General features: G+C 38.7%; 1 protein-coding gene and 1 long non-coding RNA gene across 2 annotated transcripts; both read left to right on the top strand.

The window, feature by feature from the left end:
* Nucleotides 1-10,079: 10,079 nt before the first annotated feature.
* Nucleotides 10,080-11,878, top strand: LOC117826786. Its single transcript, XR_004634091.1, has 5 exons — nucleotides 10,080-10,213; nucleotides 10,648-10,719; nucleotides 10,866-10,904; nucleotides 11,352-11,409; nucleotides 11,604-11,878. It is a non-coding gene; the product is annotated as an uncharacterized LOC117826786 (long non-coding RNA).
* A 3,543-nt stretch (nucleotides 11,879-15,421) lies between these two features.
* On the top strand, nucleotides 15,422-17,217 carry ackr4a (atypical chemokine receptor 4a). Its single transcript, XM_034703123.1, has one exon. It carries the CDS (start codon nucleotides 15,427-15,429, stop codon nucleotides 16,534-16,536), a length of 1,110 nt encoding a protein of 369 aa, XP_034559014.1. The 5' UTR covers nucleotides 15,422-15,426; the 3' UTR covers nucleotides 16,537-17,217.
* Nucleotides 17,218-21,283: the final 4,066 nt, after the last annotated feature.

Below are 21,283 nucleotides of genomic sequence, written 5' to 3'. Positions count from 1 at the left end.
TACATGTCCAACGAGGGACTGCAGAGGAGGAAGCAGATAAATCAGTTAAACATACCAAAAGCCAAAATTATGGTTAAATTAGTCTGCGATTAAACAAACAATTTCTAATTCTGCATGTACGTGAGCTATCTTGCATCTGCATTCATCCATAGTGGCTTCCTCTTTCTGGACGTGAGAGTTGTTTGTTGGCTGTAAGTGTATAAAGAGCTGTGTTTCTAACCTGTGTCAGACTCTTCTGGTCATCAGTCATGGACAGAACAGCGCTGCTGCTCGTGTTGTGTCTGCAGGTTTTCCTGCTCATCTCAACCTTCACTTCTACTGATGCAGCTACACTGAGGACAGATGAGCAACTATTCCCTGATGAGGTGATAAAATCCTCTGAATGTCTGGAGCTTCTGCTCTTGTGCTTAAAATATGATGACTCTCAATTCTGTATTCACACCATGTCAACCTGTCACTACTGAATCATTTTTTAATACTGCCTGTAATTACTACTATTTAAACCATTTGTAACATTTGTATATATCTAAATTTGATTTCTTTCTTTATTTATCTATTTTTATTTTTTACTTATTTTATTTTACAAATTTAAATGTATTCTTGATTGTACTTATGTCTGGGTTGCTGCAAAAACCAAATTTTCCCCCGGGGAAGTTAAATAATATCTTATCTTATCTTGTATTAAAAGTTCAGATCTTTTACAATAAGGTCTGAATTTAAAAAAAGACAACAAAACAATTTAATTGTGAAATATTTAGTTTATAATTTTTTTTATCTGTGTTTATCGAAGATGTTGTTTTTATGTTTGTACATGCTATTTATTTTATCACACTGCATTTATAAAGGCTTAACTGGAGACATGGACTGAATTCAATTTAATAAAATCAATTTAGTCCAATACAAAAAGGATTTTAATAATAATAATAATAAAATTGACTGACTGACTGCATGTGGCAGGTAATAATGAAGTTGTGATTTTCTCTTTTGTTTCAGGTGGAGAGGAGAGATAAGCGAAGTACAGTTGACACGCGTATCTACACGCGTAGATATTGGAAAAAGTGCAGGAGAGAGGGGTTATGTGTAAGGTCAGGAGGCAGAGCTATGGATTTCAACATACCTCCCCCCCCTCCACCTTCAGGGTAAGAGATTATTCACTTATCTTTTTTTTCAGCAACGTAATCAAAGATAAAAAAACAACCAAGAAGTGATTTTGTATAATTTCTCTTTGTCTTCTCTCTCTCTGTCTACAGACCAGTCTCAAGCTCAGGTCAAGGGTCGCATGGAGTGAGTGATGTATTCATTGATAAAACATGTTCTATCTTACTTTACCCACTGTTGCTTTGAACCCTTTCTTTAAATTGTGGCTTCTTGGTGACAATGACTGCTTTAAATTGCCTTTAAACTAGGTTAATCATACTGTATTACCTTTGTAAGGGATAATGTAAAGTGAGCAGGTGGTTATGCAGATTAGAATCCCAACAGGGTGGTACAAGAACATTTGTAAGTCTTAGCTTCATTTTCTACTATAAATCAACATTAAACTTTCATTCTTACATTCATGATATAACCGAAACATTCGTCATTAAACGGATAAGTCAAACAGAAAGTCCCTGTGAATGCCTCTTTGTTTAGTTATTCATTTAAGACATATCAGATGAGTTAATTATGACATTACAAGAGAAAGGACTTCCCATTTCAACAGCTGTTGTGACTTCAACAACAACAGACCTGTTCAATCCTCAATTAACGGGCACATTTACTCTGCGCAGAAGATCCCAAGTACTAATGAAAAGACTGAAGTTTTTGTTCTTATTGACTTTGCATTTCAGAGCTTCTTTTTTGGGAGGTAAGATAACAATTGCAATTTTTAATAGGTTGAAGGGAGAGAAAATGTCCGTACAGGATTTCCTGGAAACAGACCTACATCGAACTGTAGCTGGAGACATGGAGCATGTGGAATGCCAGGATCGCTAGGATGGCCTCTTCTTCCTCCTCCAACACCGCCTCCGCCTCCCAAGTAAGAGATCTAATTCATGCTAACACAAATATACCCTCCTCATTTAATGACAAAACATACTATGAATAAATGAAAAGGGTTTATATCAAAACAATGGTAAAAGCAGCAGGGGTTAATGATGAAATGTAAGTGTAAGTTGGAAGTTGGAAAGGTAAAGAAGGAAAATTAAAATATTTTCCACAGCAATGTTTATCTCTACCATCCCACATAGCATAAAAGCTACCTTAATCTAAAACTCATGATATCATTATCAGTACGTAACCAGCAAATTCATATTTAAGACTCTGTTAAGATTAGTATCATTGAAAACCAGTTCACCTCAATCCTTAAAAGTCTTCTGGAGAGGAAGTTTTTATCTGACTAGTGGAGCTAACATTATCTTTATATGCTAGTGGCAGTCAGATGAGTCTGACTGAGCTGTTTGTCTGGCTAAGTCTGAAATCAGCGTAAATTAAGATAAAAGGAGGGGATATCTTATCAAATATGATGTGAAAGTCTTTTTCTCTGACCTGTGAGTTTCTTTTCTTTTTCTCTTTTTCTACAGGTCAGACATGATGCCAGGGACGATGTGGTAGATCGTGGCCACTGATCCAAACTGCTTTATTGAGCTACTTAACAATACATGGCTGTTATGTTATTGATGCATCACAGTCCTACTAGTCTAATTTTCACTTCTGTCCATGTCACTTGGAGTTTTTGTTATCTTGTCCCTTTCTCTGAAATGTCATTCACTGATGTGTTGGACAGAGTCAATATATTCAGTATATTATTCTACCATCTGTCTACCATTAGTCTACAACGTTTACATATATCACAATAAACTGACAAACAACTAAAACCATCATTTGTGTTTATTTAAGTTTACGAATTTTGCATAACAAGAGGCACAGCTGACTTGACAGGCAGGAACACTGTAGCTGTTGGCGAGGAGGCTCAAAGCCCGCCTCTTTACCTCATACTAGCTCGACAGAAGTTAGGTTGAGTTCAGCATTTCCAATATGGCTCCTGCTGACGATAGGCTTCAGAACAGAGCTTCAGGAACAGATGAGTGACATCGTGGAGACTACATCCATTTATTATACAGTCTATGGTTTCAACATCCCTCACTGATTTTCGCTGTCTCTTGTTTTCTTTTCCCTCCTGATGTCAGCCATTAATCAACAATCTTAAAGGGATATTTCAGTTTTTTTTGAAGTGGGGTCGTATGAGTTACAGCACACTATTGCTCCTGCTAGCTACAATGAGTGCCGGTGAGCTCTTCCCCTTTAATGAGAAAGTTCCCAGAGGACTGGCCGGTAAGCTAGGCTATTTTCTCTGCGGACGGGGCCTCCTATTTCGCGTAATTTCGCTAAAGTTTAGAAAATATGTTCCAGGAACTCATCAGGGTGCAAAATGCATGCACCAGTAGAAAAAATTGGAGCTATTCAGTTTGCCGTCAGAAACCCCCTTTGTTTGCGCACTATTTCCAGACGCACCTTGCAGACCGGTGTTTTTCTGCTGCATGAGCACGGATACACGCCGATCAGCTGTTTGGATCAACAAGCACGAAGCAGGATCAAGTAGCGGTATCAGTTTTTAGAGTGAAATAAACTCACTTTTTTGCTAATTTAAAAGATGGTACATACTTGTCTTTATCCCGGCTGTTCAAACAAGCAAACCTCCTGTAAGGCAGGGAACTCTGGATGATGAGTGATGCAGACTGGAGCTGTATGTGAGCCGTTGGTATCCTGATTCAGAAAGGTCCTGAAGTATTGTTGTCACTCAGTCCCTCCCCTGACAGCAGGGGCTCTCTGGGTTTGTTGGCATGGGCTCACAGTTTACACACCGGCACCACCAGGTAACGTGGGATCTCTCCTGCTGACTCGTTAGCACAGAACTTTCTCCCCTCTTTTCTTCGGTACGTTGGGTCTGCATCTGGAGTTCTTCCTCTGTAAACTCTGGTTCATAGAGAAATCCTCTTGTGTCCACAGTAAACGGCATGTCATCGTCGCTGTCAGAATCACTAATTTTTGCAGTTTGAAGTTTTTGTTCCTAAAAGTGTCTGGTAAAATTCCTGGACCATATTTGCTCAACTTTAGCAAAATTGCGCAAAATAGGCTGCCCCCGTCCGCAGAGAAAATAGCCTAGCTTACATACTGGTCCTCTGGGAATTTTCTCATTAAAGGGGAAGAGCTCACCGGCACGCATTGTGGCAAGCAGGAGCAATATTGTACTGTAACTCATACCACCCCACTTAAAAAAAAAATGAAATATCCCTTTAAGTGTTGTCTTCTCCCAATAAAATGCTATAAAAAATATCCTCAACATTGTTTACCGATGATGTCGGAAAGTGACCTCATTGTCAGATTGTCAACAGGTAGAGACTAAATCATAAACAGTACAGAAGATGTGTCATATGTGATCAGGTTGTCCTCGTGTTGCTTTTTTTATTCAGAATTAACAACCGTTGTTATTAAAGCTGCGGAATAAAGAGTTTTAATTGAGTAAGTATTTTGCCAGTCATTCAAACAGAAAATTGAAATCTGACCATCATGCTAAAATAGTTTCATCTACTTTATATGCACCGTCAACAGATCATTCATCAAGTTTAATTTACTGAAAATTTTGTTTGAAGGGGAATTCAGGATTTCAAAACAACTCAACCGTCAGCTGTCAGAGAAATTTCCAGATATTAACAGAATGATATTTCTGTGAAAATGTGGAGGGGTGAAGTGTCAAATACCACAAAAATAACATTGAGCACATTTCTTGCAAAATTTTTGTTCATTCTTTCTTCTGAAATACTTCAGAACTCTTGCTTATACAGTATGGACTTGCAGAAATCCTGCTCATCACTTCCTCTTTCTCTACATAAAAATGATCTGTTTTTGAGTTCATGTGTGTTTGATAGCATCAAGCTCTGCAGCTCATCAGTCATGAACAGAACTGCGCTGCTGCTCGTGTTGTGTCTGCAGGTTTTCCTGCTCATCTCAGCCTTTAATTCTACGGATGCAGCCGCTCTGAGGACAGACGATCAACTCCCACCTAGTCAGGTAAGAAAACCCAACTCTTGAAATATGTTAAGAGAAATACACAACCAGAGAAATACAGGGGATATGTGAGATTAATGCTTTTCTAACAGTAATGTACTGTAAATATGTTATACCTCTGGGGCACCAAATACAATACTACAAGTGTGGGGAGTACATAATGGGAAATGACATGCAGCAAATGGTTGTTGTTAAGATTTGTGGTAAGATTCAAGTGTCATTTTGTTATACATGCAGGGGAAAAATGGAAACAACAGAAGGACATTACCCCCAAGATTCACATCAAACTGTAGCAGGAGACCAGGAGCATGTCGCGCATGGGTATGTTTAGAGTTAGTTTAGGATTTATTTATTTCTGTTTTAGTTACAAAATCTCTGATAATCTGTGTACGTCTCAATCACCTGGTGCCAAAGGTTACATTTCAGCATTTCACTCACTCATTATGAAGTAGGCGGTTGTATGAATGATAGTTTTATAAAACTACTGAACTGTAGTTTGAATATTCAGGAGTCTTATTTTTTAAAACCTCTCTTTCTGTTACAGCGGAAAAATCATCAATTCCAGGGGGGAACAGATAAAACCTCAGGCAAATCCAAAAGTATCAACAAGCTGGAAGATAAGATCATGATCAACACAACACAAGGAACAAGTTCTCTACTCAGTTTCGTTGTAAAGTGAAAAATATATATATATATATATATATATATATATATATATATATATAATAATAATAATAATAATAATAATTATCATTATCATTAATAATATATTATCACACTTTTTAAGAATTGTATTCCTTTATATTCCTTTTGTTCATTGATGTAATATTGACTATACCTTTGTAAACATAGTTACAGTAGTACACAACTTTTTTATTTCCCCACATGTTGACACAATGAATTGAGGATGTAATAAAATTGCACTGCTCTGTAGTGACTTCTCACACAATAACTAAAGATTTGTAATGTTTTCTTGGATGTTGGTTTCCTGGCAGCTTTATTTCTTTCTAATGACAAATAAAGAAATGAGACTGAGGTAAAGAGTTTCAAAGGAGCAAAATAAAGTCAGATTTCAATGTGATGTTATTCAGCAAGAATCAACAATAAAGACCCCAGGAACTAGAGGGTTTAATCTCATGTATTTAAAATTGTTTTATTTGTAAATGTTTCTTCTTCTCTCTTCTCTTCCTTAGAGGAAGCATTGTTTGGTTGAAAAATGACACAGCAGCTTACAGCTCTCAAGCTTCTACTTCACTACTTCTCCTTGTCTTGCATCACAGAATGCTTTTTTTATTATTTGTATAAGTTATAGAGGAGAGGACAGTGGATAGTGTAGGAAACTGGGAAAGAGTGAATTCAAACCCGGGCCACCCAACTTAACCATTGGCTAAGTCCGCGCCCTTGAGAATGCTTTCTGAGACAATGCTGCACATGTGACCAGATTTAATGAAACTGATGAAAGACAAAATGCTGTTGTGGCTGCTTCTGTGTTTGTGGATGTAAGATTCTATCTCTGCCTGCATTTCAAGAACATTAATTGTATTATATTAACCACAAAGTTATGATAATTTAATAATGTCCCAATGATGCACAATGTTCCTTAATTATCAATACAAAAAAAAGCAGATAATGACAGATAGAGATTGTGTTTAAGGGAATAGTTAGTCTTCCCTGATAGTCTTGATAAAAATCCTCCTACTCACAACTCTTACACTCCCTGATTTAAACTTTGGAACTCGTTTGATTCATCTGTTCCAAGTACAGATAAAAGCAGATCATCTTTTGTTAACTGAAACCTTTCTTCATTCCCCATGCAGTAGTTAGCTCTGTGTGCTCTGTAGTGGTTAAATAAAAAGCCAACATGAAGTGACTCGTGTCTTACAGTTCCATTTAGAAGTTTTTCTTGTTACAAAAGACTATGTTTCTGTTGACCAGAGAAGTTTAGAGAGACAAGTAGGACGTATATAAATTGAGCCTTACTCACTTTGGCTGCAGAAGGTAAGGGTCCTGGATTGTCTGATTTCTTTGCCAGGGGAGTCGTTCTCCAGCAGGTACCATCAGTGCTAACAATGCGAGAGGACACCTCAGATGAAAATGGACTCTTTGTATGCCGTGTTCTTTTCAAACTGTCCTTTGAGTATGTTATCACAGATCTGAAGTCAACTCTGGAGGTAAGGTTCATATAAAAGTCTGTATACTTCTGATCTCAGTAGTCATCACCTCTGCTTACTTTTGTGATGTTTATAGAGGGATACGATCGAGAATTTCTGGATTCTTGCTTTCAAGAGCACAAACCTTTTTGTTTTCTTTGTCTGTACCTCAGTTAAAATCCCCTGAAACAAAACAGGATTATAGTCTACTCCTTTTTTTTTTTTTTACAATCACAAAATCAGCCCAGAGGGAGTCTGGGTGGTCTGATGTAAACTGAAATCTGAATAGTAGGAAATGCCTGGTGGAAAAATGCAGATGCTATCGCTCTGATGAGAAAACATTAACCATCTCCTGTTGTGGAATTAAGATCCACTTCTTCTGTTGTAAACATCGTTTTCTGTTGGGACTGTTTATGTCTATATCAAACTTGTTGTCAAAACAAAGCTATACGAGCAAGTCTGGGCCTAATCGAGGCAGTAAACAGTAGAGAAGGCTGTTTTCTGTGTCTGATATTCCTGTCAGACATGATGGAAAGGCCCTTGGACTAAAGACAAGGAGAAGACAATGAGATAAAAAGTGAAATGAAGCTGTGATACTAAACAAGGATGCCTTTATGGCCCTATGGTTAGAGAAAACTTGCTCAGGGTTTACATGACATTTAAATTCTTATCGTGTTAAATGCTGATGTACTGGTGGAAATATTCTAGTATGGATGTGTATACAGTGAATGAAAAAGACAATTTAAAGCATGACACAAGCAGGTTATAGAATATTTATCATTCTCTTACCTTTATGGATGGCTCACTGAGAATAGAGTACCCTCCCAAATAATAGATTTGTAACAGTTTTCCTCTTTTGAAGAAAATTAAAAAGAGAGATGGACGACAAAAAAAACCCAATTAGCTATTAAAATGTATATTACTGAATATATATAAGCACGGTTGTAATAATATCATTTTGAAAACAAATAATCCAAAACGTTTCAAAGAACACAGTACTTACAATACTGTCAAGAAAAGTCACCAAAAACAACTGTGGAAACAGAACTAAACAGTACCTGCTAGCTGTATCTAACCTTAGCTTGAGGGCCACAGCAGGTGGCAGACTAGCTTAATTCCAGCTAGCATTGCTAACTCGTAGTGTACATACAGTCCTGTTCTTCATCATCCTCTTCAACGTCCTGATTTTTCTCCATCTCTATCATCATGTCTCCATCACGTTAGCAGTAAGAATCCTTAAAGCTTGCATTTGCAATCTGTGATACGGACCACATCATTTCCTTCCATAGCAGCCTCTGACATCAGTGCATGAATGTGTTATGAATGGGTGAATGTGACATGTAATGTGAAGGCATCTTTTGGAAGGGGGGGCTTTTACACCTTTATTAGAGAGGATATATGACAGTTGATATAGCTGGAAACCAGGAGAGAAAGTGGGGGAATAACATGCCAAAAATGGGATGCAGGCTTGAATAAGCCAGGGCCACCTGCTATATGGGCACACAATTCAACCACTAGGCTTAATCTGCACCCATGTGAAGGCCCTTTGATTGGTCAGAAGACTGGAGCAAGAGCATTATGAAGAGGTTTTTTTTTTTTTTTACATCCATTGTCATTAAACTGAAGATTTAGAGCTTTCTTCAAACATGTTGTTAGTCTGCAGTGCCCCCATAGGATTTGGGCCCCATAAAAAACATCTCAGTTGGCCCCTCCACTTCACTGGAACAAATGCTTCAATATTTCTGAGAGCCCCTGACAGTCACAGGCCTTTAGATCATACTCACTTTTCCCCCCTCAATGCCAGAAAAGAAAGTCTTGGCTGTAAGTTGTTGACTTCTAACCACCATCTACACTGATGTAAAGATGGCAGATGCATTAATCACAACGTCAGACGATGATGAAGAATGATTGCTGATTGGACTGTTATTTCTACAGTTTAATATTGTTCAGAGGGAATTACACATCCTTGGCTTTAGTTTTAATGAGCTGCACATAAAATCTTTATTCAAAGTGGAGTAGCACAACATGTCCACAAGATGGAGTCAGTAACTGTGACACATCTGCACTGAAATGCAGCAGAGGTAAAAGAACAGAGCAGTGGAGTTTGAGAGCAGTGATCAGGTGATTATTCGTAAACACTCAGCTTTCCCTCCTTTTTTAAGATGCATCACTTCTCTTCTGTTGGTATAATTGGCATAATTGGGCGGAAAAGAATCGTGTATGATAATATGTTTAACTTTTCTCTCTCTGAAGCATTTTTCACAGTTGTTCTCACAAGCACTTTTTTATTTTAGAATTTTACATTAAGTCATCTAAAAAGAATATTATGTGCAGAAAAAATGAATAATTACAAGTCTGTGCAGTACCACTTTTGATTAATCCCCTCCAGAGGTTGCAGCTTGACTAAGTTTAAAATCTTTTAATGACAAAAGTAATTTTTGCAGAAATCACCTTTGTTCTGTCGTACTGACTAACTGAAGTCATATTTATGGATGGTAATTAAATATTTACAGATTGTGGAGCTGTTAGCTTTACTTTTCCTCTACTTCTACTCAATGTCATGTAATCTTTAGCACCTTAACATCCACATAAGAGCCCCTGTTACGGCTTGACATGATTTAATTATAGCAATGATATCAGTTAAACTGAAGTTTCTCAGGGGATCAATACTTTCTGTTCATCTATCAAGCTGCTGGCACACGATGTGTTTACTGACCTGGGCAGGAATTTCCCTGAAATGTTTCAGAGTCAATATTATTGTTCTCTCTAAACCATCCGCTTTCAATCCTATGTGTTATTTGCTCTTTTGTAAAGCCTCTTTCATTCCCTCCTCTTAACCCACGTATAAGTGAGTCTAAAAAGACACGTGTCTTTGTTTCAGACTCTTCAGGTCCTCAGTCATGGACAGAACCATGCTGCTGCTCATGTTGTGTCTGCAGGTTTTCCTGCTCATCGCAACCTTCTCTTCTACTGATGCAGCCGCACTGAGGACAGATGAGCAACTATCCCCTGATGAGGTGTAATACTCATTTTGTTTTCCTTAGAGGCTTCTTTAAAGGTACAGTGTGTAGAAATGGGAACATGTAACTATAGTGCTCACCCCTTGTCTGTAAAGTGACAGTGGCCGTCGAGGAATAGAAGCGGATGTGATGCATGATAAGTATGATCCTCCATTTGTCAAGTTTTTTGGGGGCGAAATAACAACCGCCCTCTTCTTGTTCTTTTACACATGTGGCACATTTTTGGCTTAATAAAGAAACCGTGCATGGTGTACAGTATGTCCATTCTGTGCTACTCCATGTAAACTAATTAGTATTATATTCACTTTTTTAAAAAGTCAATTTCCTAAACACTGCTAAATTCTACACACCGCACCTTCAAGTCTAAATGTCACATATGTGTCTGACAGACAGACCTGAAATTATCTGTTTTCTCCCTAATGTTGTTACAGAGTAGACAAAGACTTCCACGATATGCATCAAACTGCCGGTGGAGGACAGGTGCATGTGGTTCCTTTGCTAAGGTAAGTTTGCTTAATTTTAGAGATTTTCAAAAGTATTATAAATTCAGCCCTCTAGAAGCTATGTCTAGAGAAATGTATCTGAATTATATTGAGTTGTCACAGTGATTATACTGACAGAATAGTAATGTGTGATTGGAATTTTACAGGGGAACAGTGGGACACTAGAAGAACCACAAACTACAAAGGTAAACTGAATACTTACAAAAATGACATGCAAGAGGTAACTGAAAAAGAAACAATACTGAGAAGATCAAGTCTGTTGTATGTTGTATGTTACGATACACTGAGCTCATCTTACCTGCTACTGAACAAGGTGTTGTGACAACCTGATTTGTCTCACTAGTTCATTCCCGTTGGATCCACTATTCAAATTCCCCCTGTATAACATCTGTTTAGATGGAGCAGAGTGTGGATTGAAGCAGGAATGAGTACACGTCTGAGCAACAAGCTCATTTGCGGTAGACAAAATAGTAGGTCCTTTGCTGCTGGTCATGCTGCCTTCAGGTACCTCACCTGAAGTCAGAGAAGAGAAAGAACCAAGCAGACGGGGTGTTGCTGTCATACAATTTTTGCCTTTACTCTTTGCTGAATTCAGCAACTTCATTGGTATTCTCACTTCTCTTTGGTTCCAGAGTCCAATTGAAACAAACTTTGAAGTGTTGGTGTCAGTAAAACAGAAACCCAACTGAGGTGAGCGTTTACACCTTTTAAAGTGTCAAACAAAAAACAGATCACATCTGTTTTATTTACTGTGATGAGGAAAACATAAACATGTAATGAAGAGCTTTCCTTTTTTTAAGCTTGGTGTAATTTCTCCATCACACAGATGATGAGATTTTTGTCTGCAGCTGTTCATTTCCAGTGACTTGTGTATCTGTTTTCAGTGTCAGTGATCAGCAGATATTCTTACAAGGAAGATATGAGGCACTGGAGGCAGAACGTGAAGCCCTGCACTGATTACATCCTCTCCTTGAGAAAGGGGAAATCCTTGCAAATGTGCTTCCGCTCTTCACAGCTACACTAAGGGTCACTACACCAGGACGAAGCAACTGCCCACAGCGCCAAAACATCTACCAAATGTTTTGCTGACCACATTATAACTGTGATTGATTGGCCCTGACCCAGATGGTGGGGTATTGTCAATTTAAAATAAAAAAGGCTTGGGATATTTCACTTAAACTGCAATGAATATAAGAATTTTTAAGTTGACTTTTTTCAATTAGATTACTTTTTTTAATGCATTATTCTGATTTCTTGAGCTGTACCTCAAAATTACTTATGTGTTTGATGAGAGGAACAAAATGCTAAGCGTTTGCATCAGTGGATTATACATGAGGTCAAATTATCAAAAGTGCACGTACTATCAACAGTGCAAGAAGTTTGTTCCTTAAGACAACGCTTCATCATATCACTTCACTTAAAGTGCTTCTATCGCAATCAGAGGCGAAATATGGTGAGCTATGTTGAATGCAGTAGATTATTCTGTGCTGTGATGACATTTCACTAAAGCTACAACAAGATTTGAATGTTTATTTGTTTTGCTTTATTTATCTGAAATTATAACTTTGATTATGAGATTATAGTCTCTTATCTATGCACCAGTCCACTTTGCCACAGGAGGAGTCTAGCTGTTAACAAATATATTAATAAACACAAACTCTGTATCACAACTAACATTACAGTGTACTTTAGAGCTGCCAATCTCCAGTGGTTCTTCTAAGGGTTTCAGTTTGCAGCGATGTTTTTAATATGTGTGTGAATTTGAACCTTTTCACACATCACATGTCTGTGCATGTCGCAGCATAGGAAATGCATGCAGTGATTTTAATGCATATTCGCACAAGTCTCTACATTGATGATCTTTTAACACTGTGCAGTTTAAAACATCTTGTTGTCAATACAGCTTGTTTATATAGTTTGATGCTGACATGTTTTCCTCTCAGTTTAAACATGTGCGGTACTTGTTTAAAATGTAAAGTATTTGACTCAATAAACCACTGATGGATTTCCTCTGACTCAGTCTGAGGTATTCTTCGTCTCTCTCTCTCTCTCTCTTCCTCTCTCGTTCTGAGTTCTCTCTCTCTCAGAAGAGTGTTTAGGATGTGTGTGCGTGTGTGTGACTGCTACAAACTCAGCTGATTTAAAGAGACTGACTCCATACTTTCTGACTGCAGAGGAAAAGCTGTGACTGAAGGTAATACTGATCTCTGGAGTGATATCTGGGGCTTTCATATTAGAGTCAATCTTGTAGCCATATACTGGTCAACTAACTTTAACATGTAGCTGTAATTGTGTATTGTGGTTGAATCTGATTGTTTCGGACAATGGCTTCTATGTGCTGTTTACAATTTAAAGCAAAGAGATGGGGGAGCTAATGTTTTTAGAGACAGGTGGAAACATGTGGCAAACTAGTTTTAGACAGTGTATCAGCACTTAAGTAAAGAATATAAGTTATCTCTCCTCCAGAGTCTGCAGGCATGCTAAAAGCTCTAAATACAGTAATGTATGTTCTTAGACATGGAAGAAGATTGAGCTAATGCTAACATCTACATTGCACTGTTGGTCTACAACTGCTGACATAAAGCAGACAGAAGCAGCTTCATCATGACCTGCTACAGCAGCAAAAAATGCATGACACTTTGATGCTCAGCATGATTAAGAGAGTGCCTGCAGACGTGACTCTGGGCAGAATGTTAACACAGCTTTCCAGTGCTTTTCAAATACATGGGACTTATTGCTTACTACATATATTAGTGGGTATCTCTCTATGTATAGGAGTATAACAAATTCTGATTGTTAAGTTGCTGAGGTAACTTATACCTGCAGGTATTTTAGTCATTGCAGTAAAAAGTTTTGAACTACAGGCACCTCAAAGTTGTACTAAATGTTTTGAGTAAATTAACTGTAAATTAGCATTTGATCTGATTTATACACACATATGTGAACAAACAAATGATAAACATATGTGCATGTATGAAAAAAAAAATCATACTGTAAATCAGATGTAACAAAAACCAACAAAATACAGTGACATATTTTTAGAGTCCACTGTTTCTGTAACCAGCAGCCTCTTTGATCGTCTATCTGTAAGGGACGTTTTTTTTTAAACTAAACTCTATATCTTGGGTGTGTTCGTTCATGGAGTGGGAAAATTCCAGGAAAAGAATCTGATCGTTAATAAGATCTGCACTTACCAGAGCTGCCCTTTTCACTTGAACTCCCATTATTTATTTGAGTGAGGGACCGAACAGACAGGAGTGGTTCAGGTCAGGTCAGGACAGGACATGATATCGAGAAGTAAACAATGATGTTATCATCCCTGAATAATCACTCACAGATGTCAGTGTTTCATCTTTTCCAAACCAGAGGTTTGAATTATTCTAATCACTTTCTTTCATATTAGGGGTGACACAGTGGGATAGCTCAGCTGTAGAGCAAAGACAGCTGGTTTCAGAGAGCTTTCATGTCATGAGAATATTAAATCCTGACTCTAAAGCTGCCTGTGGTTCTGGCGGAGTCTTTACACTAGATTGCCATCCTGTTTGGGAACTCCAGACACTCTGCCAATGAACCTCAAGTATTAATGGTGTTACTGATGCAGGCCTGCCAATTTTAGAAGATTTAGTTATGTGGAAAATACCTTCAAAGTTCTTAGAATGTCTCTTTAATCTATTAAAAGTAATGAAGAAGTGGTTCAGCTTTTGAGTATAAAAATCTTCTCTTTCTCTTCCGGTAACATTTAAAAATACTTTGGTGAGTCATCTTGAGCTCAGGGTGGTTACCAAAATGAGTTCTTGAAAAACGTGATTTTTGGGCAGCTAGGTTACCACACCCATTCAAATCACTTCCTAACTCCAGCTTCTGTTACTTGATGCAATCTCTTACTCATTCAACTTTGTTTGTGGCACATTGAAGTTGTTATTTCAATTATTGTATGATGTGAAAATCTGCATTATTTTCTGGTATATTTTATTAACTGTTCAAATTCTAAACATTATCATTTTATCGATACTGATACACACGCTTACAAATGGATAGGGGGATAAGTAGCACTTATTCTTAAGGGGGATCTATTTGCAGAAATATTACTTATCTTTATGAAAATGTTGCCAGTAATAAAAAAAAAATCACCTGATATGTAGGAAATTTGTGTTTTATTTACCTTCGCTCTTATATTTGTAAAGGAAGTGAGTCCTCCTCCATGAAGCCCACTGTGTTCCCCAGGCAGGTTTCTACAGGAGCCCAGAAAGAACAAACCAAACACAACTCTAGAGTCGGTCTTAAGCGTTTTTTTACACGTCTCACGGTCACCTATAGAGTGAGGGGAAGGGGAGAGTGACAGGAGAAGATATCAGATTATAAATTCTGAAACAAATTCTGAAACATCTTATTCCCTCCCCTCCCTCTGTTTAATAAGCCTGTTAAGAAATCACATCCAAAAAAGAAAAACATATGTACATTTTGTAAAATACAGATAACTTTCATTTTGGCATCATCATAGTAAATGGTATATGAAACAGAAGTGTGCGTACGTTTCACTAAAATTTGGCAAATAATTAGTGACTCTAAAGATAATTTGGAGTGTCAGTGAATTGAATGATTATGTGTCCTTAGTTTCTTTATATGACTTTATGTTGCTTGTGCAGAGAAATTGATCTTCCAAGCTGATAGACTAATTCAAAATGTCTTCCCTCACAGCCTCGTCTGATGAGCATGGATGTGTCTGAGGAGTTTGACTACGATTACCATGAGAACATCAGCTTCAACTTCAGCTATGAGGACTACCCCGCCCTCTGTAAGAAGGGGGACATCCGGTCCTTCGCTGCAGTCTTCCTCCCCATCATGTACACTGTGTGCCTCGTTATTGGACTGGCGGGAAATGCGTTAGTCGTGGTGGTCTATGCCTACCACAAACGCCTCAAGACCATGACGGACGCCTTCCTGACTCACTTGGCCGTGGCTGACCTGCTGCTGCTCTTCACACTGCCTTTCTGGGCTGCTGATGCAGCGAGGGGCTGGGAGCTGGGCGAGGTCTTGTGTAAGATCGTGTCAGCCTGCTACACAATCAACTTCACCTGCTGCATGCTGCTGCTGGTCTGCATTAGCCTGGATCGCTACTTAGCTTTAGCTAGAGCACAGGGAAAAGACCAAAGATGGCTGCTGGGGAAGGCGTTCACCAGGAGACACTGTTGGAAGGTGTGTTTGCTTGTTTGGACGACAGCTTTCCTTCTCGGTCTTCCTGACTTGATTCTCTCAGAAGTAAGGTATGCGTCTAGCAGGAGCATGTGTCTGGCTGTCTACCCTCCATCCATGCCTAGAGGCTTGAAAGCTGTCCTGGAGATGGTAGAGGTTCTGCTCGGGTTTCTGCTTCCCCTCGTCATCATGGTTATCTGTTACTGCAATGTGGGCTGGACACTGAAGAACCTCCCTGTTGAGAGCAGAGGCAAAAAGTGGAAAGCTCTGCATGTCCTCCTGATAGTTGTCGCAGTGTTTGTGGTCACCCAGCTGCCTTATAATGTGTTGAAGGTGTATCGAGCAATGGACTCGGCCTACGTCTTAGTAACACACTGCGAGACGAGTAAAGTGTTGGATCGGGCGGCGCAGGTGACAGAGAGCTTGGCCCTCACTCACTGCTGCCTCAACCCCATCCTCTACGCCTTCATGGGGTTGTCCTTCAGACATCACATGATGAAAATGGTGAAGAAGTTTGGGGAGAGGAGGAGGAGAAGGAGGGAAAATCCTGCTGTGGAGGAAGGACTGGAGATGTCATTTAACTCCCACAGTGCATCCCAAGAGACAAACACATTCTCAATATGAGTCACCCAAAGTTCTTCATAGTGACAGATATGTTATAAATCACAGCAACAGCGTGTGGAAATAAAGAACTTATAAATGATTTTCACTGACGTGTTAATCCCACTACAAAAACAGGACCTTTTTGTTTTCCATATCCCAAATTATTAAAAGTCAGTCAAACATAATAAACTTGTCTCTGCCTACACTTCAAACAAAAATGAAAATCAAATGTGTTTTTTTTCTCTGATGAGTGATGGATGAATATATTCATTTTGTGGTTTGCTTCAGTGTTACAATTTTTATACTAATAAGTGATGTTTTATTTTAACTTGACTTTTTACAGTTACATGACAATAAACTCTTTGAACCATGACTTGAGTCAGAGATAATGTATGGTGAACCAGTAGTTATGTTAATTAGAATCCTGATGCAGTAAGACATGACCCTGACATGTGTCTGTCAAAAAACAGTCTGAAACATCTGTGCTTTCCGAGGGTTTTGTGCATGTGCAAATAACACTTGCTCTGGAGAATTAACCTGGGTACTATATGCAGCTCTGGCTATGCTAACCTGCAAATGTTAAGCATGTTTTACTTGATGTAACACATCTGCATTGGCCACAAACCAGATTGACTACACATGCCTGTCTGCTGAGTGAACTGAGGACTCATTGTGTTCCACCTGCTAACATTGCCCCAGTTACTGATTGTATTTTGTTTTTCTCTAGACACAAAAAAAACAAAAACAATCAAACTGGAAATCCTTGTCTGAGTGTGGTTTTAATTCCAGAGTCTTGTGGGTAATTTACTTCAGCTGAGATATATTTCTTTTTCATGAGGAAAAGCAGAGTTTTGTTGTTTCCAAATTCCTCAAAACATCTGAGACACATTTACTCTGAAAATACAGCACAGTTTGTCTCTGAGCACATTGAAAAGTTTGTATAATCCACTGTGAGACAACTTCTCATGAAGTGACTATGGTCTGTTTAAAGAAAAAGCTGCTCAACAGAGTTGTTAATGAAAACAGTACAATTTTTTTTCTTAAACACCAATGATCGCAAAAGAAGACTTCTTTATAAATTCTTTAAATGAATGTGTGCAGCTTGGGGCTGGACATATTTTAAAACTGAGTTGCACATATTGAAAAACACTACTATGGGCACATGCTTTACCTCTTCAAAAAAAAAAAAAAAAAAAAAAGACAGGTCAGTGTTATTTTTGTTTACAATATGCAAATTGGATTTAACATTACCTTGTTCAAAAGGAAAGGTGAGGCGTTTGTGTTTATAGTGTTTTTGAAAACAAGGCAACTCAACAACATATTAAGACTTGTCCTTCACCATCATAGACTGTACAGAGAAGCACTGAATGTGTTGTAACGAAACCCTAACCATTCAGTGATGTTTGAGCTAACTGTGGACTTATGTGTTCTCCTGGTCTTGGATAGTTGATGGGAAGTCCGGCTCTTTTCAGAGAGCCGGCTCTTCTTTGGGAGCTTAGTCAAAAGAGCCGGCTCTCTGAAAAGAGCCGAACTTCCCATCAACTATCTTTCGACTCCCGAACAGCTCTTAATTTAGGACCTTTTGTAGCCGTATATTTTACCTTAACTTTGCAAAAACTAATGGTTTGTGTTGAAAACCCTTTTACGTACGGTGTTTTTATGAGAGGCCTTATAATTGCCCAATTTTGTGCATTTATTCTGTTACAAAACCATTCTTACTTTTGTTTGGTATTTTAATCAAACTTTTTTATTGCACAATTTAACAAAAAAATGAAAACATATACACAGAACAGAACCAGAGGTTGTGATTAGGGTTAGGATTAGGATTAGGGATAGGGTTAAGATTAGGATTAGGGTTAGGGTTAGGGTTAGGATTAGGGTTAGGATTAGGATTAGGGATAGGGTTAAGATTAGGATTAGGGTTAGGGTAAGGGTTAGGATTAGGGTTAGGGTTAGGATTAGGATTAGGGTTAGGGTTAGAAATAAGGATTAGGGTTAGGATTAGGATTAGGGTTAGGGTTAGAAATAAGGATTAGGGTTAGGGTTAGGATTAGGATTAGGGTTAGGATTAGGATTAGGGTTAGGATTAGGATTAGGGTTAGGATTAGGGTTAGGGTTAGGGTTAGGATTAGGGTTAGGGTTAGGATTAGGATTAGGGTTAGGATTAGGGTTAGGGTTAGGATTAGGGTTAGGGTTAAGATTAGGATTAGGGTTAGGGTTAGGATTAGGGTTAGAACCAGAATTAAATTTAAGCAAACATAACCTGAACCAAACTCAAGCAAACTGAACCAGAACCAAACTGAAGTAAACAGAACCAGAACCAAACTCAAGCAAACTCAACCAGAACCGAACCAGAACTGAACCAGACCCCAACCCAAGCAAACAGAACCAGAACCAAACTCAAGCAAACAGAACCAGAACCGAACTCGAGCAAACAGAACCAGAACCAAACGCAAGTAAACAGAACCAGAACCAAACTCAAGCAAACAGAACCAGAACCAAACTCAAGCAAACAGAACCAGAACTAAACTCAAGCAAACAGAACTAGAATCAATTCAAGCAAACAGAACCAGAACCAGAACCAAACTCAAGCAAACAGAACCAGAACCAACTCAAGCAAACAGAACCAGGACCAACGCAAACAAACAGAACCAGAACCAGAACCAAACGCAAACAAACAGAACCAGAACCAGAACCAAACTCAAGCAAACAGAACCAGAACCAACTCTGGTGATCCGATTTCTCTTCTCAGTGAGAATTGGCCATGTCTTTGAGAAGAACCCTAACCCTAACCCTCTCAGAAGGAACAGATCCGCTCCATCACCTGTATCCTATATCCTCACGTGACTGACCGCATGGCCAACATGCTGACCAATCAAAACAAAGTTCTGCTGTGAGCAGAGCTGGGGCTGAGCACTGTGAGAGCTAAGCAGCAAAAGGAAAAAACACTCTCTCTCGATGCGAGCCGGCTCTTCTGATTCATTATAAAGCATCGGCTGTCAGAGCCGCAGCTTTTGATCATGACACATCACTAGTCTTGGAGATCACACCTAATTAATCAGCTGCAGCTGTCTCATGAGCTTTTTAGACAGACATACGAAAATTGCGTTGGGGTTTTATTCAATTCAATTAGAAAATCAACCTTTTATCATTTATGAATAAACTGAAGGTTACTATGGGTTGATTTAGAATCGTATCTCTTGATGAAGATGACAACATTTTGTTCCAAGTCCATGACTACATCAACATTGCTGGACTGGTTTGGCTAAGTGACTTTTAACCCAAAAACATATACAAAACTGGTTTAGACACAGTCGCCCTAGGATGTTGTTTTATGAATCACATGTTTTATCCATAACTATGTTGTGTAAGAGTAGAGGCCTAAGAACAGCGCCTTGGGGAACACCATGCCAATTAATGATGGGCAAAAGTAGTCCCATTCCTTCTGACAGGATTTAAACTGGTGATGCACTGTTCACAACAGTCCAAACTACTATTCAAGGCCTCTACTAATGTGTTGCCAACCATGTCCATGGCAGCACTGAGATGTCATATCGTAAGTCCAAGACTGAAGCTGTCCACAGTGTGTTTTGATAAAATACTAAGAGAACATGTCGACAGTAGAACAACCATTTGAGTGATATTAGGGTCTGGAAAGGTTCATTGGTTGGTTGTCACAATCATTTTAAAGGGTGGCTTCATTGTTGTGTTGGGTTATGGGCCTAGAGTACATAAACCTGAAATTAGAGAAGTGTTGACTATATCATCTGTTTTTATTAAAGCCTCAGGGGAAAATATTGAGGCAGCAGCAGGAGGAGGATTTCTAATGTTGCACAACTTCATACATAGTTGTTATTGGACTAAGTGGTGAAAGTGTGTTTAATGACCCAGGAGGGTTTGTGAGTCTGTCAGCACTGCCATATTAAAACATATATATGACAACAAGGTTGCTTTTAACAGTACTGTCTGACAAAAATATGAAGAGGGTCCTCATAGTAAAGTTTGTCTATCCCAGCTGGTTCAAATCAAGTGGTTTATCATGTGCTGCTGCAGGTCAGAATCTGGCACGTGTGCCGCCTCATGTGGAAACTATTTGACTGAAGTTTTCCATTTCTAACTTTGCAATGCATTTCAGTCAGCCAGAGAGAAAATAGGTATTCTAACTTGGATATCAAACTTTGAAAATAATATGCAGCTAACAAAGTCTTCTGTATGGTTTAACACAACCATAACAAATCTTTAAGTTTTTTCAGTTAAATACAGACATTGAAGCTGAGTGCATCTTAAAAGGTGACATATTACGCTCTTTTTCATCAAAATATATTGGTCTAAGAGGTCCCCAAAACATGTCTTTAAAGTTTATGCTCAAAAAAACACTTTGAAATCAGATTTTGGTATGCCTGTAAACCCCTCTTTTTCAGCCCTGCTCAGAACAGGCTGTTTTCTGTGTCTGGGCCTTTAAATGAGAATGAGCTCTCTGACCACGCCCCCTCAGAAAATGGATGTGGCCTCAGCCCTCCAGCGCGTTGATCTAATGTTTACATGTTGGCTGAATATACACGGCTGCTCACAGACCCGCGTTACTTCAACCCTCTGAATTTGATCCAGAATCTGATCCTGACAGAGAGGCGTCTGCAGCAGGACCTTTCTGAACGATTGGTCACATATTTAGTGTTTCTTGTTGTTTTATTTGTCAGTATGTCGACGTGTGTCTTGGTACACAGCGACGGACATATGGCTATGCTAACTAGCGCTAGCACTTTTCCAT

Source organism: Notolabrus celidotus, chromosome 15 (genome assembly GCF_009762535.1).
Source record: "Notolabrus celidotus isolate fNotCel1 chromosome 15, fNotCel1.pri, whole genome shotgun sequence".
Taxonomy (NCBI): Eukaryota; Metazoa; Chordata; class Actinopteri; order Labriformes; family Labridae; genus Notolabrus; species Notolabrus celidotus.
The sequence above is the reverse complement of the archived record's forward strand: the minus strand, read 5'-3'. Positions and strand labels throughout refer to the sequence as shown.

Coding starts and splice junctions, on each gene's coding strand:
- ackr4a (XM_034703123.1), top strand. CDS start 15,427: ATGAGCATGGATGTGTCTGAGGAGTTTGACTACGATTACCATGAGAAC.